General features: G+C 40.6%; 1 protein-coding gene across 1 annotated transcript in view; it reads right to left on the minus strand.

The window, feature by feature from the left end:
- The window catches only part of KIF26A (kinesin family member 26A), a 49,306-nt gene extending 35,869 nt beyond the window's left edge, over nucleotides 1-13,437 (minus strand). The window contains exons 1-2 of the mRNA XM_053475429.1: nucleotides 12,904-13,437; nucleotides 4,705-4,850 (exon numbers count right to left, since the gene is read on the minus strand). Coding sequence (XP_053331404.1) covers nucleotides 4,705-4,850; nucleotides 12,904-13,437 — 680 coding nt within the window. The remainder of the gene's footprint in view (nucleotides 1-4,704; nucleotides 4,851-12,903) is intronic.
- Between the last annotated feature and the right edge of the window lie 281 nt (nucleotides 13,438-13,718).

Genomic DNA, 13,718 nt, shown 5'->3' on the forward strand with positions numbered 1-13,718 from the left:
GGATAACTCTCGCACTAGGATTGTGAAGCAACCTCATAAAAACTCTCTCTTTGGTATAGATAATACAGGGACCATCACATGTTGGCACATCATGGGTTGATTTAACATTTTGAGAGTCTAAGAATGAGTATGATGTCATCTCGATGACTTCAACCAGCTGAAGGCATTCCCATATCTTACTGTGGGCTCCTCGGGGCGTCATGATACAAGAACAAGCTTTAGAACGCCTGGGCAAGGTTTCAGGGATAAACCCAACAAGTTTAATAGTGTCAACCCTTGGGACCTCCTTCAGTTATCGTACCAGATGAAGGTTAAATGAGAGGAGAACCAGGAGGTATCGTAATGTCCCCTTTTTGAGAAGACTCCTCGCAATGCAGTCTCTGTTCCTTGGCCAACAAAGAAATGAGTAGAAGAAGCAATTTACCGATGGATCTAATGCTCAATGATCCTCAATCAACACATCTCATCTTTGTTATGGGCAGATGACCTGGCAGGAAAATGATGGATAATATTTTCTTTTTAATTTAATTTCCTTAAACTCCATGTTTTCAGGATGCAAAAGACAATAACCCTTTATTTTTTACATTTGATTTATTTTTTTGGGGAGCTCCATGGGGTGTGCAAAGAGATAAACGTTGACGAAATTAGTTTGTAGGAAATCATTCTTTAGAATGTGCGTGCGTTTGGGTAACACGCAGGTCTATCCACTGAATTCTCAAAGGTTTGCAAAGTTCTCTCCAGAGCTGAGAGTTCATGGATTAAAAATGCCCTCACTTAATATATTTAAATGAGTCTTTGCGCTAAAAAACATAATGTTTACATGGGACCACGTGCTACAGGAGAAGGCTTTCTTAGAAGAAGCGCCGCTGGTCAAGAGGTGGTATGGTCACCATAGGTTCAGAGACTAGAACTCCAGGTTCTTCTGATTCTTATAGAACTAATTCCTGTTTATTTCAGTCGAGGAGAACCTCAGACCAGGACGTATCATAGAGTTCTATGCTGTTTCTTTACTATTTATTTCCCAGTGAAGATTCTGTTTCAGTGTTTCCTCCCCAGGTGCTTGCACTTCAAAGCAACCAAGAGCAGCTATTATTAATAATTTGTATAACCTCTTCCTTTCTCAAACGGACCTCTTCTTCAATTATTGTTAAGTGCTTCAAAGCGTCTGTAAAGCTCTTCCTTTGTGTTTTAATTACAACCATTTAATCTGAGGTAGAACGGCGTCGTTGATTACATATTTTTTTAAAAATATGAGACTCGTCATTATAACATACATCCAACTTCATCGCGCAAAATATACGGAGCGGACTCTCCTTCTGATCGGAATATTATACACAGGGTTGGACCCAGGGTTGACTAAACGGCCCTGGCCCAAGGCCAAATGACACACACGCGACCGCCGGCCGGATACATTTTTATACCCTCACAGTCCATACCCCTGGGGTAAAATAGTAGACTGCTATACAACCAAATATCTCCATAGGTTCCTCCATAGGCACAAGCGATAGGCACCTTTAATAAGTTTGGTTAAAAGTTGCGATGGAGACCAACAAATAAGCCATTGAAACCTAAATCAATTTACTTTGCTTCTAGGCCACCACATTGCTAATCAGCACCACCGATGAGCCGATAACCATCCCCTATCGGTGCTCAAAGCAAGAAAACACTCAGTCCCCGTTTTAAGGGTTAAATTTCTGCAACAAACACACTTTCTTCTGCAATCTGGACTGTCGCAGTAACACCGCCAGAATACACAAAGATTTGTTTTAATCACGTTAAGGGAATATTAAGGCTTAAAAGACGAGCGAGCCTTCTTCCCGGGGGAGACGGGGCCGTGTTCATTTGTTATTCCTTTCAAGGTTGAGCGGTTGCTTCTTTTTTCGTCTCGGTGCAGGAAAGCCCTGCTAGGGGCAAGATCCACTTTTGCTAATAACGCTATAAACATTTAGAGGCTTTTTTATCGTACGTCCTAAAGGCCGCTTCTGTAACACGCATCGTATATAAGATAAGCTGGGATTCTATACACTGCGCTTCTTTAGAGGGCACCATATGAGACATAAAGGTACGAATGAATCTGAGACCAAACTCTTTCACCACCAGAGCCAGAAGGACTAGGATGACCCTGCCGCCATATGCAGCAAACTGCCACACACTGCAAAACCCAATGAGCTGCTGCGGTGGCAGCATCGGTAAGTATGCAGCCCTACTGGCCACCAGCCAGTGTGCTTTGTGGCCAATCTGGGCCTGCTCACCAGTGCCCTAAACCTTTTACCAACATCCCAAAGAGTTTATTAAGGCTCCGACTCCAATCTAAGCTACTCCGGAAGAGGCCTTTACATTTTTAATTTTTAAAAAGTGATATTTTTTTGTGGAAAAAACACAAAATAACATATTTATCAATCAAGTGTACAAGGTAAACAAGGCTCTTTATAACTTTATATTAAAGTCACATGGAAACACACATGTTAAACAGATGCTTTTTTTTTTTTTAACCACAGTTTCCATAGTAACAGCCAAGGTCATCAGACCCAAACTCGGTTCCTGTGAGCAACAAAAAAAAAAAAAAGGACAATCGCTACTATTATGTCTCTGAACAAAATACCCAAAAGTGTAAATTACGAGAACCAAAATGAATTTAGGGACGGAGCCAGACGCCGTGACTGATTATTTATTATACGAAAAACACGCTTCGAGAAAATAAGACAAAAAAATATATATCTGAAGGCAAGACGTTTCAAACAGAACGATTGGAAGGTCCAAAGTGTTATTAGGCGTTTGTAAGCGTCCGTGCTCGACATCTACGGGTAACTCATAAACGTCTCCTGTCGTCAAGGATTGATTGACGGTCATGAAAAGAGCACTTGTACCAGCTGGGCTTACTTAGCGGAATTTCGCCTTCTCGATGTACGGACATAGACGCCTTTTTATTGGGTCTAATTGAAGACTGAGATGTTTGGGTGAAAACGTATTAGCTCTGCGGTAATATCGTTGCATATAGATCAGCGTTTCATTAACGGCTTACTGGCCTAATCGTATGCTCAGTCACAATCCGATCAGTCTATGGAGTTCTTCCAAGCCTCCTACCAACGCCGAGCGCTGATAAGATGCCTGCTCCATCAGTAACCTCAATTATGGACGGTGTTTTATGGCTAATATAATGACCAGGAGCCTACAACTGAACCATCAGGGAGACCGCGATAGGATGGTGACCCATAGATTATGTCTACCATTAGTGTTCATTAGTCAGTAATGAGATGGTTTAATCCAGAGACCAAAATGGGATTCTGTCCTATTAATCCGTCCAAACCAGATATATGCCTCGGTACAGAAGCCCAACATGCATATTCAGCACACAACCCCGCGCGCTTTCGGAGATTCAAGGGCATCTTATCTCCGAGGAATTAGGAAAAAAACGCGCGGTCTCGCCTTAAAATAGAACGCAGGCTTGGCCCCGGTGTTTAAATAAAATAATGTGTCGGGGGACTCTGGTTTATTTGAAATAATAAATGGAAGAGCGAGTCGACATTTCTGTAGAGGAGACAAGGAAAGGGTTCGGGGGGGGGAGGGGAGGTGTTTGATGGAATGTTAATTAGAGAAATCCTAAAATTCTGGAAGCGATACAAAGGACCGAATTTGACACTTTTAGACTGGACTTTGAGAGCGCGCAGTAATCTATAAAGCGCGGGTGACAAGGGGGGGGGAGCGTCTCGCGGTGGAGTTTTTTTCAAATGTATCTGTATATTTAGCCAGTGAGAATTCTAGCAAAACGTATCATTAAAAAAGTTCAACTTCTGGTAAAGTTTTATTCTGCCGAGAGGGCCCCTGCAATGCTCTTTTACACAATGCGATGCTTGCAATAATGCGCCATGGACGATGTGACAGTTTGGAGAACATCGCCGAAAGACGCACGCTTTTATTTGCGTGCCGACAGCATAAAGACAAAAAAAAAAATTTTCTGGGGACATTTTTAGAAACAGAAATCAGCCCCATTCGGCCCCCCGTCTCGTCGCCCGTTTCTCCTGCTGTAACGACTCAAACCTTAATCAGCCGTTAGTCTCGTCTTAGATTCAGGAGCAGTATGTCTATCCTATGCATGTTTAAATCCCTTCGCTGTATTATCCTCCACCACCTCTGCTGGGTGGCTGTTCCACGTATCTACATTAAATAAAGTTGCCTTACCTACCGATCTACATCTTCTTATTCAACCAGAGGAACAGATATAATTTCTAAAGTTGCCTTCAAGCCTTCTATACAGGGCCGGCTGAAGACTTAACGCCGCCTGGGGCGAAGTTTAAAACGCCGCCCCCCCGCCCCCCGGTACTTACCTTTAAACAGTCCTGCGGCGAGTCTCCCTGCTCTGCCACGGTGCCGGCTTGTAATGCTGAGCACCGGGACCGAACAGGGAGACTCGCCGCAGAGGAGAGAGAGAGAGGGGCGCCGAGCGGGTAAGCGAAAACCACTCGGTGCCCCTCTCTCTCTCCTCCGCTTAAAAAAAAAAAAAAAAAAAAAAGCGCTTGGGGCGGCAAAGTGCCGCCCCTTCTAAAGTGCCGCCTGGGGCAATTGCCCCAGTCTGCCCCATTATAGGGCCGGCCCTGCTTCTATATAACTTCTGTAGGACACACGTTCTGCATCTGAAAGTATTGATGTTCTTTTCCCTACCAAACAATCCCTTCTGTACGTTTTGAAACAATCATCTGTCCATACCTGATGAAGAACGATGCTGCAGCTGACGCTCCGGGTGACACCACGGCTGGCGAAACCAAACTCGTAGCTCGATCTTCTAAACTCTGGACGTTGCCGTTGGTAGAGTTCAGGTTCTCCTTTCCTCCGTCTGTGGATGGAGCATCAGGCTAAAAAAAAACAAAAAAAAACACAAACACGCATAAAATGAATGCAAGCCATCTGTCTGCGTACATTTCCACGCAACCGCGTCCAAGCTCCAAAGTCACCTGAAGGCCAAGGACAGATAACGAATGTGGACATGCCTGCTTTGTTACGTTGTATCGCAGGGAAATGCCGCAAACTGCAGCGACAAGAAGGGAAACGCGGGCCACCTCTTGTTACGGGGCAATGCGCGGTTACACGTTTTGACAAGCATGCAAAATAACATAGAACGCGATAAGCGGTGATATTTTACGGCTTGTAGAACGCCTTATCGGGCTCAGTGAGAGCTGTCAGGAAGTATTCTACATCAGTAATTCATATCTGTGGATGTCCAATCTGGTCGAAAAGTACATGCCAATCACTTCTTTAAAAAAAAAAATCCATAGCGGGTAAAGAAAGGTGATTTATTGGCAGAAAATACAGTATCAAAAAAGAAAAGAAATAATTGTATTACAAAAAATATATAAAATCTATATTAACCCTTAATGACAAAGCCCGTACATGTACGGGCTCAAAATGCATTGTTTTCAATGGGTTTAGGGACCGCCCATTGTCCTTAAGGGGTTAAATCTTTATTTTTGGAGCCGGGGAATGTTTTGGGGGGTTTTTTCACCTTCCATATCATAAAAAATAGTTGTTTTAAGCATATTTACCACTTTAAAGGCATTAGTTATATATTTCGAATGGCCGACTCTGGCGATCATCTCCGTGAAGATTACAGATCCTTGGTTACGGCCAATAACTCAAAAACCGCCCGACGTTCAACAAAGAAAATCAATTTTATAGAAAGCCACATTTTTTATGTTAATTACCCAAAGTAAATTTTCATTTTTTTATAGAAGTTTAAGCTTAAGATTTGCTGCCAAGCGACGTAAAGAAAATAAGATTAAATGGCTCTAAGTCATCTTGTCATAAGTCACGTAAATTACAAGGCAGGTAAATATTTAAAAGCCTGTAAAATAAATGATGTTTGCTTATGGCGATATGCTTTTAAACTATGCAAAAAAAAAAAAAAAAGGGGTGTTTGTGCAATAAATCACGCAGAAATATTATGGCAGGTGTTAGGAAATACTAACAAGAAATAAGTTTCCTCGGTCATCAGAAGAAAAAAGAAAGGTTAATGGATAAAAGTTCTTTTAGTTCCTTTTTAGCATTGTTTTATATAATTTTGATGCTTTGGAACATGCAATGGAATAAATTATATATATATATATATATATATATATATATATAAAATATATAATATATATATATATTTAATATATATACATATATATATATATATATATATTATATAAATGTATATATATATATTTATTTAAATGTATATATTTATATATATATATATTTATATATATATATATATATAAAAAAAATATATATATTTTTTTATATATATATATATATTAATATAAATGTATATATTTATATATATATATATATTTAATATATATATACATTTATATATATATATATATATATATAAATATATTTATATATATATATATAAAAAATATTTTTTTATACATATATATAAAAATGTATATATATATATATATATATATATATATATATATATAAACATAAATATATATATACACAAATACAGATACATTCCCCTTTCATTCTTATTGACCCACATCCCTCCTATAACACTCAGCCCCTCCCCTCACAAAACATATATAGGGCTCAAAAAAAAAAAAAGAAGGTTTTCACCATAAATTAACATTAGCTCAAAGTGATGGATTGATTTTGTGGGCAGACAGGAATTACAAAAGATTGATATACAACCACAACTGAGTTTTAAAAATTGCACTTAAAGCAAATCTATACAGGTCATTGTCATTCCAAGTGACTTCATTAGTAATGGATGGTTAGGTTAGTGCTCCGCTCTGCTGGAAGATGTTAAGTTGCTAGTCTTAGGAGCGAAGACCATATTAATGATTTAAAAATGCCTTTTTCTTTAATGCGTTTCGGGTTAAGCCAGCGATCGCGTCGGAATTCCCTGTTAGGAGCCAGAAGGACAGGTTTAGAAGCCAGGGTGGCATGTCTCCCCAGAGATTGATTTGTTACGGCCAGGTGAAGTAATGTAGGAGTTATCTTGTCGGCTGGGATTTATCCTGTCCCGACAGAGACTGCTTTAGAAATAGTGATATGGGAGCTTTTGAAGATCTAACATCAACCAGTTATGGTTTGGAACCTTCAAACACACATTGTGATTGAGGTCATTTATGGTTCATGGACCATGGATAAGGCCACCAGCCTTAGCTACACTCTCTTGCAAGAAGAGACAAAGCGATGGAATGAATGGAATGAGGAGACATCGTGTATTCTTGGTTAAGATGTGATGGTTCACATAGCTGAGCATCCTATGAGCCACAGAACACACTGCCTGCGATGAGGTCCCAATGAAGATAATTCCATCAGGTTCTTCAAATCATATTAGCCAACGTAGGATGCTTCCTGGCTCTCGGCAGATTATTAAGCGGTGGATGAAAATATCTCTGACTGTAGCAGACAACCTTTGGGTTGTTCCTGTTGTCACAAGGAGTAGACATTAGATCTGATCCTTCTAGGAGAGGACCTGGAAGACCCGTTACCTGACAGCTCCCGTCTCATAGAGCGCTCGGACCAACGCAAGGTCAAGCCACGCAGAGAGTATATTTGGCTGCCTAATGGGAGCTGCCGCAGATGAGTGAAGTAGGGGAATGTAAAGTGAAGAGGCAATTTGGATAATTGATTTTTATCTTTTCTTCTTTTAGTTCTGTTTCTCCATAAAAGTGATTTCTGCGATGTGACTCAATTGCTTAAAATAACAGTTTGCCTAGCTACCATTCTGCGCTCCTGATTTAAATTTTAAAGTCTAGTCATAAATTATTTATGTACTATTATGTTCAACTGCAGCATGCTCTCAAGGAAGAAGGAGAATGATTCTGAAGGGGGGAAAAAAATAAAGAGACAGAACAGCTTTTAATCTTTGCTAATGGATGGGAGTTAATGACTGCACGTTTCTGCATGGATTCTTGGCAACATCTTTTACATCCTAACCACGGCAAATGTCGGATCTTGCAGTTGCTTGGATTTGCTATGAAATAAAGAAGCCCGTGAGCCCCCAACAGTGTACATTTTTTTGGGATATTGTCAAATCAGATCATGTAGGCCTTTAAAAACGGAGCGTTTAAAGGAACCTACGGCTGGTTACAGGTCGTACCTTCAAATTTAGTGGTATTTGGAAACAGTAGTTGGATTTCGAGTCTGAAGAGGAGGTCCATGTGCGGCTTATATTCTGTGATAGATTCCAAGATGTATCTTGAATTTACAGTTGTAATGGTGGGTGGCCTCAGTTATTCAGACTGCATCATTGTCTCTAGCATGCCTTCAACATCGAGGAACTCGATAATTGTCATGGGTCGAAACCCATGTCCTTTATGTACCCGATAAGGTAAGACTATCCAGGCCTCCTTCTTAAAGTTACATGAGAAAGTTAAACTTCTTTTTCTAAAAAGTTCCCTCTCTCCGGCAGTATGGGTGGTGGCAGCGTCCGTGCCTAAAACAGTGAGGATCGGGCAACTTGGTATGGACACTGCCGCCATATATACTGCCGGAGAGAAGGAGAAGGAGCGGCCAGCTGGAGGTCATCAGCGGTAGGGTAAGTAATATAGATTTTTTTTTAACGCATCTGCTTAAAATAACCATCCTTACGCTCTGAATATTTTCGGAAGGGTTCAAAAAAGTTTAATGTCGCCTTAAGTTGCAGATGGACCTTTTGAGGCCACATTGTGTTTCTTTGTGATCCTAAAATATAAAATTTTCCAGCTGTTTCTATACCATTATTGGGGCTTTTAGGGCTGTAGAACCCTTGTGATACCCTCCTAACCAGCTCCTAGAAAAGAGGGGCATCTGGGGAGGAAAAGGGGGACAGATACGTTTGGCTCCCTTCTAAAAAGACCTATGTGATGTCCACATTAAAATTTTAATGCCTAATTATTTTTGCTTAGTTGTTTAGCTTCGGGTTCCGTACAGTTAAACCCGATCTATGTTTACACAATCAATAATGTCTTTTTTTTCCAGAGAATAAAACAATATTAATGGGTTATCTCTAAGAATATATTTCACTCTTAAAATAAATCCCGTCTGACTTCAGCCATTGATTCTCAGTAACCCTGTGAAATTACCTCATCTTAAATGATCGGGTTTTTTATTTACATGGCTAATAATCTCACTATTGATTATTGTGACAATCTTCTAATTATAAATCCATTAAAGGAGCCGCAACTGAAATGAAATCAATGATCTACAACGCGGAGAAGAACCTTAGAGTCGCCGTTTTGTGCTGCGGCAGCGAAAATTATTTTGTGTCGCTATCATTCTTCTGTTGCTCAGGTTTAACACATTTGCCAGTAGATTCAATTTAAGACATTTCCGGGGGTTTATTCAAGGAATCTGATGATCTGTGTGATTTGGAGAGAGGTGTTGAGGGTTGGATACATTCCTTGCTGGGCTCTGGAATCCCAGACATTGCGTCACTGCTGTTCTGTAGAGCAGATTTTTCTGGAAAGTCTACGTTTAAGGACGTTTAGTAAGACCTCTCACCATGGAGCTAACATGGACATTGTGTGAATCTTTGTGGAAAGTAAGTTTAGGTCCAAAACCACAGATCGCCTTATTACTCCAAACCAGGCCACCGGCTACTGGTGCCACCAATCAACTTAGGTTTGTATACTAATTTCAGAGACGAAGATCCATTATTGAAGCCAATGTTGACTCACGCATGGATTGATAGATTGTCCAAAGCAATTTCAAGGCTTCTGGAAGTCCACGGTACATATCTGGCACTTAAATGTCCATTGCACGGCCTGTAGTCACGTCAAAGCTCTATTGCTTAAACTCAAGTTCCCAACTCCACTCCATTACAATTAAAACATCTCAAATAAACTAAATCTTAGTGAAGAAACCCTATATTCTTTTCAATGATCTACCATTTCTGTTGAGCTCAAAAGTTAGGAAGACCAGGTGTTCCAAGTGCCCAGGCATGCCAAAATCGGTCCTGGTTGGATACCCAAGTGGACATATCTACCATGATGAGTCAACATGCGGTACATGTGAAGATGGTAAATCACTAGTTGACCTTTTACATGTCTATCTAGCTTTGTGGACATGGTTGCTAACAGTCCAAAACTGGTGGGAACCGTCCCGACACTGTGACTTAACCATCCTGCTTCTAGGCTGTCTACGACGGTGGTCCAGCTTCTGGCCAATTTGCGTGGACAAGTGTGAGGAGTGAGGGCAAGATCAGGATGGTAGAAAGAGCAGGTGACGTCATGTCGCTGCCATTAAACAAGACGGCGTTTGGCGAGTTTCTAAAAAAATGCCAAAAAATATCGAAAAAATGCTGAGATGCCTCCTCTAAAAACCGACGCAGAACGCCTTGGGTCAGATTCCAAGCAAAAACCAACACAAAACATAACGGAATGTTTATTATCTTCCAGTTTGGATGCCGAAGAAATACAGAATAGCTTCCAAGGCGATATCTACGCTCTGTATATCATATTCATTTCTTTTCCTGTATACGATCGCTAACCAATCACGATTTGCTCCCCGTGAAATTGCAACGTTCTAGACGGAACGTGAAATCCTTCCACTGGTGACATCAGATGATACATTTTAAGATATATATACGGAAGATTTTTATTATTATACGGCAGAGGGAAAAGTTCTTCGGAGAGCAGATTTCTCTCCCCCTGCTGTTATGCCTTTGATTGCAGGCATCACTACATATTTCTCCGGCAATCATACTTACCCTAATATTATTCTTCATAAAGCATCAAATTCAAACACAAAACCGTGTTTAAAATTGTACTCTAGGATGGTTTTTATGTTCTCTAAAGTCGTTTTTGTTTTTTATGGCTGTTTTTAAGTAATATATGATGTGTGCGTTCCGGAAGGCTAAATCTTTTTTCATCATACAAAACGCATTTTCATACGTCCCTCGCTAAATAATACATTTATGTGAATCTGTGCGTCCATTGGTAGGCAATGTACGCTTGCAACGCACTCCGTAAAGGGAGTTCATCCTCCAGACAGTGTTTAACCCCTTAATGACAAAGCCCGTACATGTACGGGCTCAAAATGCATTGTTTTCAATGGGTTTAGGGAGCGCCCATTGTCCTTAAGGGGTTAAACACACATACGTGTTATAAACGGCCCCGGGGTGTGTATATAGTATTACGTGGCGCATTTCAGTTATGTTCCAGATATATCATTTAATTATTGATTTATTTGTTAATATAATTCTAGACTTTTCCAGAAAGGTTTTCTATACATTATTAACATATATGCTACAGCTATTAACCCTCCAGCGGCGTGGCTATGAATGCGATCGTTAACCTTACCTCCTGGGTAGTGTCTTTATCCCCAGGCAAAGGGGAGGAATAATGTTTGGCTCTACCTGCATAACTCACTAAGACTTAATTATCTACCTCTTTCAACCTACTGTTAACTCTTAATCCCATAGATCCACCCTTTAGGGACATGAAAGGGCTGCGGGGTTTCCTTGCAGGTTTTGGTAAAGGGGAGCATGCGTGTCTAGGAAGATCGTTCATGCGTTATATTCATACCTGGGGTTTGGGTTTTTTTGCCCCAATCTCAGGGTGAGGGGAGCAGATTCTTAGGGCACACAGTCTGGAGCTGACAACGTCATATTCTACCCTGTTCTGATCATATATAAAACTCCCTGTTGGGGCTTTTGCTGTCAGTATCTTATGGTTGATATCCCTGCTTGAATGCAGGTGAGTCAAATAGGTTTATCTTTAAATAATCAAGAAAAGTCAAGGTTTCCATGAGGACCATCTTTAGAGCCATTTAGGTAAAACATTTGGCGAGTCACTACCTACAATCTTCATGACGGGCTATTAAAGGGTTAATATTTCAAGAGGACCCCTACCCTATCACCATGTATAATACCCAAAGCTATTTAATGATGAGTCAAAACAAATAAATTATACAAATCCTATTAAATTATTTGCAGTTAATCTTTAAATTCCTGGCCGTAGTTAACCCTTAAATTTAAAACATTCAGAACGTAAATATTTTTGTTAAAAAAACTTAAATTAAGCATTTTATTTTTTTCCCCCCTCTAAAACATTTTAAGGAAAAACAATTTGCTTCGCGACAATGGAAATTCTGTTCTGGTAGCTTTTTGGCCTGAAGTCAATATTATTCTGTATTTTTAATTCCATACAATCGACATCCACTGTCCAATATTTTCAAGACGCCCCCCCCCCCATCCACCCAATTAAGATTTTCAACCTTTGACATCTATTCTATACTCTGCTAAAATATTCATGGCTTCATTCCTAAGAAGCAGCAGATACAAAAATAAATAAATAAATAAATAAATAAATAAATAAAGCGACAAAAAAAATGAAAAGCAAAAAAAAGCAGATTTAGAATATTCTTTCTGTTGGGATCTGGTGGAATTAAGGAGAAAAAGGATGATTGTATTTCTAAAGCTTTGATTATCTTTGGACAGATGGTATGTTTTAAAATCTAAGTTTAAGGAACGTTACTGATTCATTCTTTTAACTTGTCTACGCGATTTAAGACGTGAATGAATAAGCTAGTAGGAAACCAAATAGAGGAATGCCAAATCCTCATAGACAGACTTAATAAAATGCGGAGCGGATTTATTCTACTGTCTACCAATAGATCCAATACAGAGTTAGGGGATTCTGGAGTTCTATTAGAACACATCCATAGACGTGGCAATTACTGTCACCTAATTAGAATGTTCTTCTGCAACTTATAACCAGGCGAAGGCCGATGATCAAACCAAGAACGTCGCTTCCAAAAGTTGGAACTCATGAAATTGCCTCTAACCGAACATGAAATCCACAAAGAAGAGAAAAGAACCCACCGCAATTTCCATTTAGATTAATTCTGAATTACAAATGTTCCAGCGCACAATGGAGTGTAATTGTAAGTGACAGTTGACGATGTACTTGGATTCTGTTTACTTACTTGGCAAGCTGGAGGAAGGAAGCTGTTAACTCTGGATATACTCCACATGCCTTCAAGGTATTGTTGGGCTTGAATAGTTACTGAACTCAAAGTTCCACCAAGGCTGCTAGGAGCCACCGTTACTTGAACACTAGAGCTTGGGAAGCTCCCGGGTCCTTGAGGCCACCCGATGCCCTTCTTCTTCTCCATCCCAGGGAAGAGAGGAAGTGTTGATTTACCCGGCTGCCTGCCCACCTGCCCGGCGATCACCAACAATTCCTTCTGTGATGAAACAGTAACCATGTTCTGGGGGGACAGCCTGGGTATGGCACTAGCCGCGGTCGCCGAAAGTTGGGGGCGCTCTAGAATTTCCGGGCAACCGGTTTGATTGAAATTGTGGATCATCTGAACGGCCTCCTGCTTCAGCTGATTCAAGTGAGTTGCACATACATCACACCGACTTTCTCCTTCATTCTTGCTTTTTTGCAAGTAGTCAGGCACTTGAAGCTTGTCGAAAATTAAAGCTGAAAACTGAGGATTCTGCAGACAAAACATAAACTGGATCAGTGGTGTAGAATACACAATAAGCAGAATACATTTAAGCGTTGGAGCACTTGGGAGCACTGCTCCTAGGAGAAGTCGCCCCCAAAGACTTCTCCTATTTCATGTCTAACGCTTGACCCTGCTAAATATTGCACCTTCTTAACATGTACTACCAGGGCCGGACTGGCCCACCGGGATACCGGGAAATTTCCCGGTGGGCCGGAAGGTCCGTGGGCTGGGCGGCCGGCAGACTTACCATGAAGACAGCCGCTGAGCTGCTGCAAATGGTATTG

The sequence above is a fragment of the Spea bombifrons genome, chromosome 9 (genome assembly GCF_027358695.1).
Source record: "Spea bombifrons isolate aSpeBom1 chromosome 9, aSpeBom1.2.pri, whole genome shotgun sequence".
Taxonomy (NCBI): Eukaryota; Metazoa; Chordata; class Amphibia; order Anura; family Pelobatidae; genus Spea; species Spea bombifrons.